The sequence below is a fragment of the Balaenoptera acutorostrata genome, chromosome 2 (assembly GCF_949987535.1).
Source record: "Balaenoptera acutorostrata chromosome 2, mBalAcu1.1, whole genome shotgun sequence".
Lineage (NCBI taxonomy): Eukaryota > Metazoa > Chordata > Mammalia > Artiodactyla > Balaenopteridae > Balaenoptera > Balaenoptera acutorostrata.
The window spans coordinates 108,737,979-108,754,667 of NC_080065.1; the positions used below are offsets into that span (position 1 = coordinate 108,737,979).

The 16,689-nt window shown below is 35.4% G+C and overlaps 1 protein-coding gene across 2 annotated transcripts in view; it reads left to right on the plus strand.

Moving 5' to 3' along the window:
* Positions 1-2,754, plus strand: part of SRFBP1 (serum response factor binding protein 1) — a 61,525-nt gene extending 58,771 nt beyond the window's left edge. For both annotated transcript variants that reach the window (XM_057541095.1, XM_007188472.2), the window contains exon 8: positions 2,086-2,754. In XM_057541095.1, the coding sequence (XP_057397078.1) occupies positions 2,086-2,270 (185 nt within the window). In that variant the 3' untranslated portion in view covers positions 2,271-2,754. The remainder of the gene's footprint in view (positions 1-2,085) is intronic.
* Positions 2,755-16,689: the final 13,935 nt, after the last annotated feature.

Consider the following 16,689-nt stretch of genomic DNA (forward strand, 5'->3'; position numbering starts at 1 on the left):
GTGTTCTTGGGAGGGTCTTTGTTCCATGGCCACAGCTGAAGTAGACAGTTAGTATGATCTTCTTGGGAGTTGCCCCAAGTGATTAGTAAAAATATATGATCGTGAAGATGGTTTAACGTCTTAACAGTCAGGTTTTTTCCAGCCTAGGTTTGTTATTTCTTTCACAATAAAAATTCCCTCCAAAACTTACTGGATTTCTGACCTCTTTATTTCCAATCAGTCCATCAATGAGCTAGTCACCACACCAAAAATTCTTTCCTAGAGCTGTTTTTCAAACTTGCCTTATTTATGTTGGTGGGTCATTCCCCGCCCCCGCCCTCCGCCACTGTCCCAGTCATTCAGTGTCTGTTGCATTCAGATTCTCAGGTTTGGTTGAGACGGCCATACCTTTACTCTTGTCTCTGCTCCAGGGCTAAATCTCTTTGGGCCTTTACTGCTTAAAATCTTTCTCAGTCTTATCTCTTACTGTTAGGAGTCCAAAGGCTTTTCTAAACCTTTAGGTCCCAAATATCTGAACCCTCACTTCCCTTTTGATTCTGCTTGTGAGCTGGCCAGTTCTTTCCTGAACTCTTCTCTTTTTTTTTGTAATACTTTGCCAAAGAGCCATCAGTACACTAATCTTTTTATTCTTTCCAGCCACTTACCCTTGTGCTGCAATTTCATAGGCATGTAGCCTACTTCCCAAGTTTTCACTGGCAACAGTTTTACCTTTTCCTTAACATATACATAGGATGCTCACTTTTCAGCCTCAGGTATCCATTTCCTTACTACCTACCACTGAACTGCAAAGCCCGTGCCAAATTTTTATGATATTTTAATGGCTGTATTAAAATACTAGGTTTGGCAAATATGTGGCCTTATATTCACAAATACAGAATAACTATAAATTTAAGACACTCCCACATCTTCCCGATGAGGAAACCCAAGTAAAACATGTTTTTGTTTCTAGTTTATAAATTTATAATACTTAATTTATCCATTTGTTTGTTCATGCAAATATGCTTTACATAATTATGTAAAATATGTATCAGTTTAGAAATATTGCCTTATTCAAATTTCAGTTTACATGAAACAATTTCATTTAACATTTAAATTCATCACTCTTTATCACTAAGAGGCATTCTTTGAGTATTATAGATTTCTAGAGCAGATGTGATTTGTACAAGATATGGGACATTTTGAATCTGTATGCAGTGATGTTTTGGAAATGTTATCCCAACTGTACACTTGCTTGTATAACATTATGACATTTGCTTTTTAAGATCTTTAAAAGGCTTCTGACAATGATGGCTAACTTGCAATGGAGAAATTTTACACCCCTAGGACTGATTAATAAATCTGTATTAAACTTTTTACCTCTCTTTTTCTTTCTGATTCTATAAATATGCATTGATTCAGTCTTTTCAGGCCAGCATGTCTCCCAGTACTTTGTTCAAAATAATATAATTGAAGTTTCTCATAATAAAAGAGGTAAGGACTTAGAATACAAGTTGCCACCCTCATATCTGGTGGATAACTTTATGGTTAAAAAAGAACTTAGTCTTAAATTTGAACAGATACGGCAGTTTACCTTGCAATCACAACTTTTTGTTCAATAACAGAAGGGAGTGGAATCAATTAACAGCCCTTAAAACAGCTCACCCATCAACACTGTTGGATTCAATATTTTAGTTAAAACATGTGAATTTTCTGGCTACATTGCTCTGCACACAGGTATCATATGATAATGAATCATATTCCTTTAGAAATACAAAATACCCCTCCTTTTTAAATTTTTTTGCCTTATATGTTGTCTGGACTATGTTTCTTAATGTCAGTGTAAATAAGACAGCACAGCATATACTAGGAGGTATGCAACAGACATCTATTTACAACGATTAGAAAGCGTGTCCCAAAATTGACTGCTCATATGTGTATTTCAACTTCAAACTTCCCTGTAGGACTTGGATTTTACACTGTGAGGTATTCCATTTAAGTAAAACTAAATTTCTTCCTTAAACACTGATTTGAGAAGATAAAATGTATTTGTTTTCTATGGTATTTATGTATAGACTTAGTTCTCATTAATTTTGCTTTCTCCTCCAGATTTTCAGCAAATTGAACCTCAGATCAATAATCAGTTTAATAAGAGTGCACAAAGAGGATCTGAAAATACAAAACAGAAATCACAGCTGCCTCTTCATCCTTCATGGGAAGCAAGCAGGAGGCGAAAAGAACAGCAATCCAAAATTGCTGTGTTTCAGGGGAAAAAAATTACCTTTGATGATTGATTAGTACTATTTTTTTGGTGAACTTCTCTATCTAAAATCTGTTTTTCTTTTTTTAACCTTTCTTCTTTTTTTTTAACTGGCCCATTATTTAAATATGTATTTGAAGAAGTCTCTTTGAGTTTGGTTTTGTCTTTTTTTTTTTTTTTAAGTGTGTTCAAGTTATGTTTACGCTTCCACAAATCAAGTGGATACTTAAATTAATTTTAAATATGTCGAGACTATTCCCTCTATAAAAGAATATTGAGATGTTGGCTGTCCCAGATTTTCTCATTTGTGCTAATCATGAAGCATATTTCACTAGTTTAGCTGTATGTTTCTTTACTTTGAAAATAAATGTTGAGGTATATTTAAAATAATAATGGAAAAATATGAGGAAATTGTAGCTATCTAAAATAGATCATTTTTGCTGAAAATTGTTCTTGTTAGCAAAACTAAGATGGTAACTTTTATTATGGGTATACAGATAATAAATTATATAAGTAAATATTAACTTGTTATAGTTTTAATTATTTGTAATTTTTTGGTTTTTAACTGTTTTAAAATAGGTTCCCAGGAAAATTTTGGATTTCTGAATTATGCTTCACTTAGTTGGACAACATTCATATTTAAATGTAGCAACACAAGCAAAAATGTGTTTTATATTTTACTGCATATAAAATTTCTGTCAAATCAAGAATGTGTAATATCTTGACCATGTGTTCTTATATTTTTTTCAGGCAGGGCTTTATTGGGGTCCCTGCTGCAGCAGGGGGCAGCGAGAACCAACAACAGGTTCCCTTGCTTGCTCTCTCCCATGTGTTCTTACAGAAACAGTTTTTGACGAATCATAGATTGGAATTTATAAGAACAAATTCTGAAGGAGATGTGATTAAAGGAGCATTTGTACTGATAGCTGAGCAGAGGTTATGAGATAACTCACTGAAGAAGGGACTGCTTTATACTTCATAGTACTGTTATTTAAAAGGAAAACAGGATTTTAAAAATCCCTTCAAATGTTTCACTCTTTGCTGCTCTGAGAAATTAAGGTTCTTGGTTAACTAAGTAACGCTAACTAAATTCTCTGTTTTCTATGCATTGGTGCTGTTAATGACAGAAAAAACTTCTGGTTAACAGGAATTCAGAAGCTCTGGAAAGTCATTTTTATCTTTTTCAAGAGCTTAAGAATTTAGATAACTAGAGCAATAGAATTCAAGAGATCATACAGAAAGAAAATTATTTCTGCTGTATTAAATGCAAAATTTGGTTTTTTCTCCTTTTTTAAATTTTTATTTTTACATAATTCCAATTATGTCAAATTGAAATTAATTTCAATTGAAATTTTAATTATGAAGAATTACTGCAGGAAAAGTTAAAAAATAATGTCTCTATCCCTACCCAGATTTAGCCGAACTGTGAGGTTGAGAGCACTGTCTATCAGCTCAAGACGTCTAACCCCAACTTCAAGGAATTAGGGTTTGCCTACAAAGTTAGAGGAAAGAGCCCATACAAGACCACTCTCACTTCTGACACCAACTGCAGGTTCGGAGATTGCAGGGGAGGGTTCCGCAAATACACTCAGGTTCAAAAATTTGCTTGCAGAACTCACTGAAACCTATTATATTCCCAGTTATAGTTTATTACAGGGAAAGGGTACAGATTATAACCAGCCAAAGGAAGAGGATGCTTAGGGCAAAGTCTATGAGGGTTCTAAAAGCAAAGTTTCTATTGTCCTCAGGTTGCATTACCATCGTGGCATCAGTATGCACAGAGTATTGCCAATCAGAGAAACTCACTTGAGCTTTAGTGTCCCGAATTTTTATTGTGGCTTTGATTTGAAGACACGATCAGTTGATTGCCCGCATGATTGTTGCAGATGGATTAAGAATACCGAAGTCCCCATCCTAAATTACATGGTAGGTCTTTTTTAGTGCAGCCAGCTCCTGCCTTAAACAAAGACACTCCTATCAGGTATGACATAGAGTGCATCCACGAAGCTGAAGGCAAAGGCACTTTCTCTCTTTGGGCAAGGCCAGGTCCTTTACTACACAATATCCTTCACCCAAATTTCCCAAATATTAACATTTTCCTATATTTACTTTATCCTTGGCTGTCATCCTCCCTTCTCTCCTCTCCTTTTTTCCTTCCTTTTCCCCTTTCTCTTCTTCCTTTTTTTATCTTTCTCCCTTTCTCTCGTCTCTTTTCTTCACTTCATCCCTCTCTCCTTCTCTCCCTCTCTACCTACTCTCTACCTCTCACCCTTTTATCATTTCCATCTTTTTCTCTCTCCCGTTTATATTCTCTCTTTAAAAACAAAGTCATTCTCTATTCTTTTGTATTACCACACTCCAGTTATCAAATATTCGGATTTTGACAATTTCCCAATGTCTTTTTACAGCAACAGAAAGTGCAGCATCATGCCTTACATACAGTTGTCACCTTACATTCACTTGTCATCTCTCTTTGGTTGAGAACAGTACCTCAGTCTGTCTTAGGATTTCATGACATTGACATTTTTCAAAAGTACAGATCTATTTTGCAGTGTCCCTTTATTTGGGTTTGTCTAGTATTCCCATTATCAAATTCAAGCTCTGCACTTTTGGCAGGAATGTTAGAGAAGGAATGTTGTATTTGTCCTAGTGCATCATATCTGGAGTTAGATGATGATGTTGATATGGTTGGCCCATTACTGGTAGTATTAACTTTACTTACTTGTTTCAAGTGGTATCTATAAGGTTTCTCCACTGCAAAGTTACTGTTTTTCTCTTTGTAATTAATAATTATCTTGTGAGGAGATACTTTGAGACTATGTTTAATTCTGTCCTGAATCTTTCATGCACTAGTTTTAACATTCATTCATAATTCTTACCTGAAACAACTATTGCTATAGTAATTGTAAATGATGATTTTTTAATTTCATCTTTTTACTACACTTTTTAGATGTCTTTTTAGAATAAGGAAGAGTTCCATTTTCTCCTGTTTATTGAGTTTTTAAATGTATTTCAGTATTATCTCACGGGGACCTCTTTTTTCTACTTTTCTATTTATTTTTTATTAATAAAGTATTTTTTATTACTTCATTTTATCTATTATTGGCTTATGAGGTTTACTATAGTATACATCTTTAATTTATCACAGCCTAACCTCAGGTAGTATTTATACCACTTTACATATGGTCCAAGTACCTTACTACAGTACACTTCAGTTTTTCCCCCCAGCTTTTGTACTATTGTTTATATACTTTTTGCTTCTACATTTAACCGTATAGTACATTGTTACTGATTTTGCTGTAATGTTCCACTTGTCTTTGTATCATGTCCATGTTTTTCTCTACTTCCTGGAACATACAGAACATTCATAGCTGTTTTAATGATCTTGTCTGGAGCAGTTCCCAACTTGGGACAGTTTTTACCTACAAGGTATATTTGGCAATGTCTAGAGATATTTTCAGTGTCACAACTGGGGAGAAGGATGTTGCATCTAGTGGCTATAGGCCAGAGATGCTACTCAATATTCTACAATATATACAACAAAGAATTATCATGCCCAGAATTTCAGTAGTACTAAGGTTGTGAAATCTTGGTCTAGGACTCATTTGGCGCCACTACTGAGGCATTACAGTTCTAAGAACTCTGCCTAATTCTTTGTTAGGAAATTTTTCTGTTGTGTCTGGTGAGAACACAAACTATACCTGGACCGGTATTAGCTCCTAGGATGTTTCCACTGACTCTTTTCTAGTGACTTTTTCCCCCCTGGCCTTGTTAGATTCTTTATATACATTGCACAGATCAGTATAATACAGTTAACTTGAGGGGACCGTTGTATAGATCTCCAGAGCACTTTTTCCTCTTCTGTGCATCTCCTTCCTCTCTATTTTTTTACCTCACAAATTCTAGTCACATTAACCTATGTAAACTTTGAACTGTCTCTTCAGAAAGGCCATTGGGCTATTTTGGGTTTCCTTCCCCCGGCACTGTAATTTGGAAACTCTTCAAACAGTGAGCTGGTGTACTTATAGCACTCAACTCATTTGAGTTCTTTCTCTCAGGTATTAATATCCTATACTGCTTTTTGTCCATTGTCTGAAACCTTTGTTTCATCCACTTTGTCCAGTTTTCTAGTTGTTTAATATAGAAGAACAAATCTAATCCCTGTTATTTCATAGTGGTGGGAAATAGAAGTTATTTATTTTGATGGTCAAATTATCCTTAATTTGGTTGTGGAAGCCCCCCTCAAGCTGTCTCCTCTGTCCTTTTGGCATGTAAAGCCTTTTCTGTAATAGGAAGGTGGTTTCTTATTTTCCACAATATATTTACTTATTTTCTCAACCCCAGAGTACACAGAAGTTAACTTCAGAATTGCTGACTGATACCTTTGCAAAATACAAGTCTACTAACCAAACTTTAATTTATGTTTAGAGTTCTTTTTTCTTTAGCCTGAGGGCATATGGTCTCAAAACTAAGTTTGCAAGTTACCTGGGATAATGTCAGCAAAAATGGCTGAGTAAGGACATCCAGAAATTCTTTTTCTCCATTAAAAACAATGAGAAAACTGTCCATATTGTCAGAATCAGTGTTTTCAGAACTGTGGAATTAACCAAAAGCTTACAGCAATCCAGGGAATGTTATTTATTAAAAAATGGCTGAATCTTGATAGGAACAGTATCTTTGTGACACTCTAACTTGCCCTATTTTCATCCCCCACTCCCCAAATCCATGGTGTCTTGAAAATCAACAACCCACAGTCATGATGTAAACCTGCAGCCTGGCAGACACTGGAGGGGCCAGAACAGGGTTGGAGCTTATTCAAAGACACATTCCCCGAGAACTATCATTATTTGGCCAGTATGGGAGTTCACTGGGAGACCCCATGGCAATTCTGTTTTTATCTAACTTGACGAAGAGCTTTCCCAGTGTGAAAAGCGTTTTTCCTGAGATCACTTTTTGATATCAATTAGAGGCAATTGTTAACATCATAGCTGCCTGAGGCAGTTGGGGAAAACAAGAAGTTAATCAAATTAAAAGGAAATCTGGAAAACTCAATATCTTTAGGGAATTTGATAAGTTTTGACAAATTTCCTGGAATTAAGGAAAAGTCACATGAATGACAGGGCTATGTGCATGTTCAGGAAAGTGCCGAGAAGGCCCTAAACCCTCACTTCTGGTTGACTTTGGGGGCTCTGCATAAGCAGGAAGTGAAGGCTGATGTGGAATTGTCAACTTCCTGGCCAAGTGTTGAAGGTGTACCCCAACACACATACCGACTCTCAGCAAAATGAGAGAAACATCAATTGCAAGCACTAAGGAAATCTTTGTCCAGTTATTAGTGTACCACTAAGCTAATGAAGCAGAGACTTTAGTGGCCATATACAACAAAGAATACAGACTTCACAAAAATAGTTCAAAGAAGTCACTGGACAACAACAAAAAATAGCAACAACAACAAGCCCTGAGGAGAAGAGAATATCTGATTTTGGAGTTGCAACATTATATTATTTAAAATGTCTAGTTTTCAACAGAATGTTGTAAGACATACACAGAAATAAATTGTGGCTCATATATAGGGTGGGGAAGCAATCAATAGAAACTGTCCCAAACAGGTCCAAACTTTGGATATATTTGACAAAAACATTAAGCTATTTTAAATGTGTTCAAAGAACAAAAGGAAACCATATCTAAAAAACTAAGAGAAAGTTTGAGAACAATGCCTCATCAAATAGAGAATATCAGTAATGAGATAAAAATTGTAAAGAAGTTTAGGAATTGAGAAGTACATTACTGTGAAACAAAACTTTCAACAGATGGGTTCAACAGTACGTTGGAGCAGACAGAAGAAAGATTGGGTAAACCTAACAATTGATCAATTGAGATTATCCAGTTAGAGGGAAAAAAAATAATGAAAATTTCAAAGACTTGTGGGTATACCATCAAACGTACCAACATAGGCATAATGGGAGTCTCATATGACCCCACATTTCTAATCATAGCTGTATACCTGCAAGAGAATTGAAAACTTGTTTAAAAAAAAAAAACCTGATTATGAATTTCATAGGAGCATTATTCGTAATAGGTAAAAAGAAGAAAGAACCCAAATACCCATCAACTGATGACTAGATAATTAAAAGTGGTTTGTACATGCAATGGAATATTATTCAGCCATAAAAAGGAATGAAGTATTGATACATATTGTGATATGGATGAACTTTGAAAACATCATGCTGGGCTTCCCTGGTGGCACAGTGGTTGAGAATCTGCCTGCCAATGCAGGGGACATGGGTTTGAGCCCTGGTCTCGGAAGATCCCACATGCCGCGGAGCAACTAGGCCCGTGAGCCACAATTACTGAGCCTGCGCGTCTGGAGCCTGTGCTCTGCAACAAGAGAGGCCACGATAATGAGAGGCCCACGCACCGCAACAAAGAGTGGCCCCCACTTGCCACAACTAGAGAAAGCCCTCGCACAGAAACAAAGACCCAACACAGCCATAAATAAATAAATAAATAAACACAAAAGTTTAAAAAAAAAAGACAAAACATCATGCTTAGAAAGAAGCCAAACACAAGACAGGGTTCCATTTATATGAAATGTCTAGAATACGTAAATCCATTGAGATCAAAAGTAGATTAGTGATTGCTAAGGGCTGGGAGAAGGAGGAATAGTGAATGACTGCTAATGGGTGTGGCATTTCTTTTAGGATTGAATGTGTTCTGGAATTGGATTGTAGTTTGGTTGCACAACTTTGTGAATACAAAAATCCACTGAATTGTGCACTTTATAAGGATGTACATTATTGTATGTGAATTGTATCTCAGTTTTTTTAAATAATAATAATAAAAAGTTACCTGGGTTAGTGGTTTTTTTTTTCCCCCCTCTCCTTCCTTCCATATAGTACTTCATTTGAAATGCATTTTAGTTCATATATTTATGATGGTATTTAATTTGAAGTATTCTTTTCTCCATCCTTGGTAATTTTATTTATTTTTTTCTTTATGTATGTGAAAGGTTAACATTGTTCCATATGTTAGAGCTGCACAAAACAGTATACTCAGAGAAGTGCCAACTCTGCCCTTCCAATTGTTTCTTTCCTTTCCACCCCAATCCCACCCACCCCATGTAGATAGTCAATCTCATTGGTCCTTGGTGTATTCTTCCTGTGTTTCTGTTTGCACAGATTAACAAATATGTGTATATTCTTATTTCCCCTTCTTTCTTACATAAAAATTGACATTTCCTAGATACTTTTATGATCTTTGCTTTCTTCATTTAAAAATGTATTCTGGAAATCACTACAAATCTGTCAATAGAGATCTTCCTTGTTTAAAATAAAACAAATGAACGAATATAACAAAACAGAAATAGACACAGATACAGAGAACAAACTAGTGGTTACCAGAAGGGAGAGGCTTAGGGGGAGGGAATTAAGAGGTACAAACTACTAGGTATAAAAAAGTTATAAGGATGTAATATACAGCACAAGGAATATAGCCAATTTTATAGCTTTATATGGAGTATAATCTATAAAAATAACAATTCACTATGTTGTACACCTGAAATTAATGTTGTGAGTCAACTATGCTTCAATTAAAAAAAAAAAAAAATGTGTGAGAGGGACAGCACCCGCTATTGCTGGCTTCGAAGATAGAGAAAAAGGATCACAAGCCAAGCAATGCAGGTGGCCTCTAGAAGCCTTCAGTTTACATCCAGTAAGAAAATGGGTATCTCAGGCCTACCCCTTCAAGAAACTGAATTCTGCCAACAACCTGAACAACCCACGAAAAGGATCCTCCCCGAGAGCCTCTAGAGAGGAACACAGCCCTGCTGACACCCCGATTTTAGCCCAGTGAGACCCATGTCAGAACTACATGGGTCTAAACTACAGAACTATTAGATAATAAATTTTTGTTGTTTAAGCCATTACAGAATATAAATAAATAAAAAATGACATTGCACCTATCTATCAATTTATTCACTCATCTATGTAGGAGCCTATAGATTATTTTTCATATTTTACAGCTACAAACAGTGTTTCAAACAAAATATGAACCAGCAGTATGTATTTTCATATTGTTGGAGGTATGCCTTTGGGGTAAGTTCCTAGAGGTAACACTGTTATGTCAGAAGGTAAATGTATATGTAGTTAAAAATTGCCAGATTTTTTTTCCATGAGGGTTGTAACAATTTGTATTTTCACCAGCAGCATATAAGACAGACTTGTTTCCAACACCTCTCCAGTAGAGTATGGTGTTTTGCATTTTTAATTTTGCTAATTGGATAGGTGAGAAATGTCACTTCAGTGTAGTTTTCCTATACATTTCTCTGATTATGGGCATAGTTGAGTACTTTTTTAAATTTTGGGGGACAATTTTATATGAATTTTTGTGAATATTTTCTGTCTTGCCCATTTTTCCATTGGTGAGGAGTTGGTTTTTCTTTTTGTCCTTTTCCCCAAATTTTTAAGATTTATTTATGTTTTAGGGATATTAGCCCTTTATCTGTTATATGTATTGCAAATATTTTTTCCTGTTTTGTCAATTGTCTTTTTATTTGCTTATAAGCTATTTTTATTTTGTCTGCCTTTTTCTAATTGATTTTTTTAATTTTTATTTTATATTGGAGTATAGTTGATTTACAATGTTGTGTTAGTTTCAGGTGTACAGCTAAGTGATTCAGCTATACATATACATATATCTCTTCTTTTTCAAATTCCTTTCCCATTTAGGTTATTACAGAATATCGAGTAGAGTTCCCTGTGCTAAACAGTAGGTCCTTGTTGGTTATCTATTTTATATATAGAAGTTTGTATCTGCTAATCGCAAACTTTTAATTTATCCCTCTCTCACCCCTTTTCTCCTTTGGTAGCCATAAGTTTGTTTTCAAAGTCTGTGAGTTTGTTTCTGTTTTGTAAATAAATTCATTTGTATCATTTTTTTAGATTCCACATATAAGTGATATCATATGATATTTGTCTTTTTCTCTCTGATTTACTTCACTTAGTATGATAATCTCTAGGTCCATCCATTGTCAGTTGTCTTTTGATTTTATTTATGTCATTTACGTTTCTATCATGTTGTTTGTCTGCCACTTATTATATGTAATCAGATGTACTGGTTTCTCTTTTTATTTCCTATTATTTCATTTTTGCATATAGATTTGGGATCATAGTTAGAAAATCTTACCCTACTATTTGTTTTCTACTTGGATACAAATATTGCTGTCCCTGCTTTCTTTGTGTTTCCATTTGTCTGGAATGCCTTTGACTCTCCTTTCATTTTTAGTCTTTCTGAATCATTCTGTTTCAGATGTGTCTCTTGAATAGAGCATTTTGTTGGGTCTTTATGAGCCAGGTTGAAAATCTTTCCATATAATAAACCTTTTCACATTTGTTGATAAGATGATTATGATTGCTTTCAATTCTGTCAGATTATCTTATACTGTAATTATTATATTTATTTTGTTCCTCTTCATAATGTTTGCTGTGTTCTCTTTTTAAAAAAGAAATTCCTAAATTTGGCACTTAGGAAGGTTAGTATTTCTGGTGGTTATCTTTGTGCTTATACCTTTATTTAATGGGTTTAGTCCCTTATTCTTTTATTCACAATCTGTATTGTCCATTTTTAATGACATCCCTTAAGTATCGCTTGTTGCCTAAATCACAGCTAATGGGTTTATTCTACTTTCCTTCTTCCATCTGCATTCCCTTCCAATTTTTAATTGCATTAATATAATGTCATTGGAACATACAACACATAACATTGAACATTATTATATAACATATTATTCTGCCCTTATCCCCACCTTAGTTTTAGCCTTAGATTTGCAGTTAAGTATATTAAAGCTAAATTGCTGAAGTTTTCCCAGTTATGTTTTGTTTGGATGAAGTTCATTTTCTAGTACATTCCTCAAAAAAGGACTCATGGAAGGAATTATTTGAGCTCTTGATATTTAAATATTTTTTCTGTAGTTTTCATACTTTAAAAATTTTTCTGTGGTTTTCATACTTAAACATTATGACTGGATCTTGGTATTGTGGCTTTCTGAACAAAGATCCTGCCCCTCTTCCTTGTGGCAGCTAAACTTTCATTGCATCCGTTGTGAATCTTGTTTGGGAGAGTTTCTTGCTCCTTCCCAAGTTAGGAGATCTGGATGAAGGATGGCTTCTTGACCTTTCCCAGGGATACAGAGTTGTTTTTGTTTTTTGTTTTCCCTTTTACACTTCCAAGGCACAGTGAGTCTTTATACCTGTGTCCTGGCTAATTGTTTGATGACCTTACCATGGCTTAAGGCTTTTTTCTTAGTAGGGAAGAAGGATCCTGGTGGGTATTTGTGTCCTTCCTGTAACAGTAACCTCTCCTCTTTCAGGTCTGCACCATCAAGGAAAGTTTTCTCTTATCTTTGCTCTTTCCCCCATCTTTCTTCTGAGTGCCCAGTGAAGGCCCATGGAAATCCCATACCCTTTTGAGTACTTGACAGCCCTAAATAATTCTACTATATTTTCCTCTAGTACTTGTATAGGTTTATGTTTACCTTTAGGCCTTAATCTTTCTGGAATTTACCCCAATTGGCAAACTGCTTAAACCAATTACTTACAATGAATCTGCATTTCTCAGCCTCTCCTGAAGTTAGGTTGGTGTCATGTGACAAGAATTACTTATTGGAATATGGGTGAAAATTATGTAAACCACTTCCAGGTCTGGCCCATGAAATCCTCTTCTCTCCTCCACCCTTCTTTTGTCCCTCAGCTGGGTGTCAGTTCCCAGGGAGACAGTAGAGGACCCCGTTTTTAAGATGAAGAAAGAACCATCAATGTGGGAACATCAATCACTGAAAACCATAGTTATCCACCTTTTCCTCCACTTAAGCCAACTGGACTTAAGTTATCATCAAACAAGCATCTATTGTGTAAAACCACTGAGAATTTGGGCTTTTGTTTGTTTGTTTGTTTTTTGATAGTACAAGGTATTACTCTGATGCAGAAATTGTTGCTAGAAGAAGGATGCTACTGTAACAAAAATCCAAAATTCTTGGCATTGGTCCACCATACAGTCAAGATGGAAACTAATATCCAGGGCTATAAAACTGGAGATTTCTGCATGCAGTAACAAAACAATATTTTAAATGGTCATTTACAATTACTTGGAAGGTGGACCACATGCTTACTGACATCATAGTACGGAGAGAGGCTGGAGAATGGAATGTTGGTAGTGAATGTTGATTATTACTACCTGCATTTATCAAAGTGATACAAAAAACAAGAAATGGGATGTAGCAAAAACTTGTTAGTTTGAAAGCAGAAAAAAAGAAAAAAAAGTAAAAGGATGAGAAAGCCATGGCTTCTAGCCCCAAATAATAAGAGATTATGGACAAATGCCCACTAAGACTTCTGGCTCCACACAGTTCTAAGTAAGGGTGTGGCATTTCCTCCTAAACATGATGACTTTAAGCCACGTTGGCAAATGAGGGAAAAAATAAGGCAGGCTTGAGAATTATATTTAGGAAAGAACTTTGGGGGTGCTATCAGCATATGTGACTGAATAGATACCTTTCCCTCAAAAACAGTAATCTGCTTTTTTTGTAATACCAAAGAAATTGCAAGACTGGATTTCAATAGCCTTCAAATGTTCTATCATTACTAGTATTTTGGGGCTCCCAAACTTGCTCAGGAAAGAAATGGGTTGCAAAAACTGTAAAGGCCCCCAGTGAGGGCAAGATCCCCATCATTTGTATCAAATGTAATAATGGACCAAAAAACCTCCAAAAAGGTAGATCCAGAGCTTTGAAGAACATTGAATAAGTAGTTTCTTCCAGATAGAAAAACTGAAATCAGGAGAATGTCCCACTGCCAGATAAGAGGGACCTCAAAACACCTGCCAGAAGGATGTCATAACTACTATAGACCATCGCCTTCTGTGTGTCTCCCATGTTCCCTTTACCAGATGGCAGTTTTTATTACAACTGTCCTGTCCTTGCTTCACCACGATAAATTGGGCCTGCTGGCAGTAGAGAGATTTCTATAACATCTGTTGCTGGTGCAAGTGTCACTGGAACCTCAAGTGGCCATATCCGGAACTGGTGGAAAGAACCATGCATTATTCAGAGATCCTGGACATTGAGCTGGTTGCAATAACTGGATGGAATTTTGGCTTGTCTCACTTAGGGAAGGAGGGAATGTGCTCTACGTGGTAGGGCACCTGGTAACCAGAAGGACATACTATGTTAGAAATTGGCTAAAAGGTGTTCACTTAATCTATTTCTTCTTTTACTTAGGTAACCAAATATGGCTAAAAGTGATTACATGATTTTCACATGCCCCACAGAACTTTCCAGGCAATCTCCACGTTTCTTTCTTTGTTTTCCAGCTAGATGTTGACATCTTGGGCAACCTTGCAAGATAGATTTTGAAGATGGTGACATTTCTATCAGCCAGGGTTCCTGCATGGTGGCATGGAACAGATCCCCACAACCCTACCCAGCCACCTGTTGAACTTCACATGAGTAAGAAATAAGTATTTGGTTATGTCACTGAGATTTAGAGTGTTATCTGTTACTGCAGCTAATAAGTATATGATATGTTTTTGGGATCTAACTATTCTAGTTTTTCTGAAATGAATATGGTTTTAATGCTATTTTTGAGTAGTTGGGTCATCCCTTCTCTACTGATTTGAAATGTCACCATATAAGCACAGCATTGTTCCTAGGCTCTCTCTCTTTTCTGCTTATCTGTTTCTCTGATCAGATATTACATTTTAAATTATTATAGCTTTGTATTTTCCTTAGATACCCAGTAGCCCTGTTTACGCATAATTTTTTTGCTCAGAATTTTCTTGGCAAGTCTTTTGTCTTTTCTTTAGAAACAAATTTTAAAATCAGCTTCTAAGTTTTATTTTAAAAAATTGTCTTGGGATATTAATTCTGATTATTCTTAGAATTTTTTTGTAACCTGGGAGGTATTTGTGTTTCAAACATGTTCTTATTGTTGTTCTCTAGTTGTATAAAATGATGGGTCTGCTTCCATGGATGGGCCTAAAATATAGAACTGTAGAAGAAATGATATGAACAGGAGCAAGTTCAGTAGTCTAAGTATGACATCATCATGCAGAAACTAAGTAGCCTGAAGTTGAATACTGGAATGTTGTTTGTACTTTGAACATGTATTTCTCCTCAAGGGAAAACTTGTTTTGAAAGAAAGTCATTCTCCATGCTGTCTTCAGGATATAATTGAAAGGATGTTTTTCAGTAAAGACAGCCAAAACTTAGAGGGTCAATGAATGGGGAGGATTATTTGTGTTTATTTTTAAACTAAACATGGTATGAATATTCAGTGTTTAGCTTAGCTCTCTCTGTAATGGACGGGAGTTCGTAGTCTTCACATATACCAACAACAGCCAGTTTAACTTAGGTCTAAAATAGGTGTGAACTAGTTCTGATTTTGTTTTTGTTTTTTTTTAATCATAGGTACCACCTGTAGTAAAGGAGAGGTTTGCAAGCCCTGTCAAATTTTTAAGGCCTGTAATGCTATAATTGCCTTATCAATGCTTAGAATTTTCTTACTTTAGTGCTTGAATTTATATTCTCCGCTTTGATATCTGCAAGGCTCCCTCCCTCAGTTTTGCAGGTCTCTGTTCAAATGTCAGCTTATTAGGGAGAGTTTCTCTGATTTCCCTTAGAAACCAACTGATTATTCCTTCCTCTTTGCTTGGTTTTTCTTCTGTGACATTCATAGAAGTGCATGGTAGTGCTCAGTTAAATATTTCCTTTTAAAATACATATTCTATAAATATTTGAATAAATATTATTATTGAATAACTAATCATGGATATATACAAGTTTGTTCAGCATATCAATGACTCATATAGTTGAATACCTGAAGCTGCCAGTTAGGAGGCTATTAGAATAATCCAGGTAAGAGATAGAATGGCTTGGACTTGGATGGTAGCAGTGGAGAATGAGAATGGGAGAGAAGGTAATGTTTGATTATAGAGGAGAAAGTATGAATTAATGCTGGAGAAAAACTATGAAAATAATTGAAATAAGAAACAGTATGATTACTAGGCAGCATTAGAAGCTCATTTGAAGTCTACTGTAATTAATTTAAAATGAGAACAATTAGCACAGCCATTTGTATTTTCATTTTCTATGACCTATTTTTTGACCATATTTATTTGGGGTTCTTAGTCTTTTTGCTACTGGTTTGTAGGAGTTCTTCATATGTTAGTGAAATAAGCCCTGTGCCTACCATGATTTGCAAAGAATTTCCATTTTGTCATTTGTCTTTTGACTTTGATTTTTTTTTTCCAAATAAGGTATTTGATTTTGTTCATGTTATAAATGATATCTAATTTTTAACCTCCTAACTGGTTATTGTTGGTATATATGAAGGCTAAAACTTTCTCAGCTACCTTACAAAACTCTCACTGTTTTTTTAATAGTTACTCCACTGTTTCTCCTC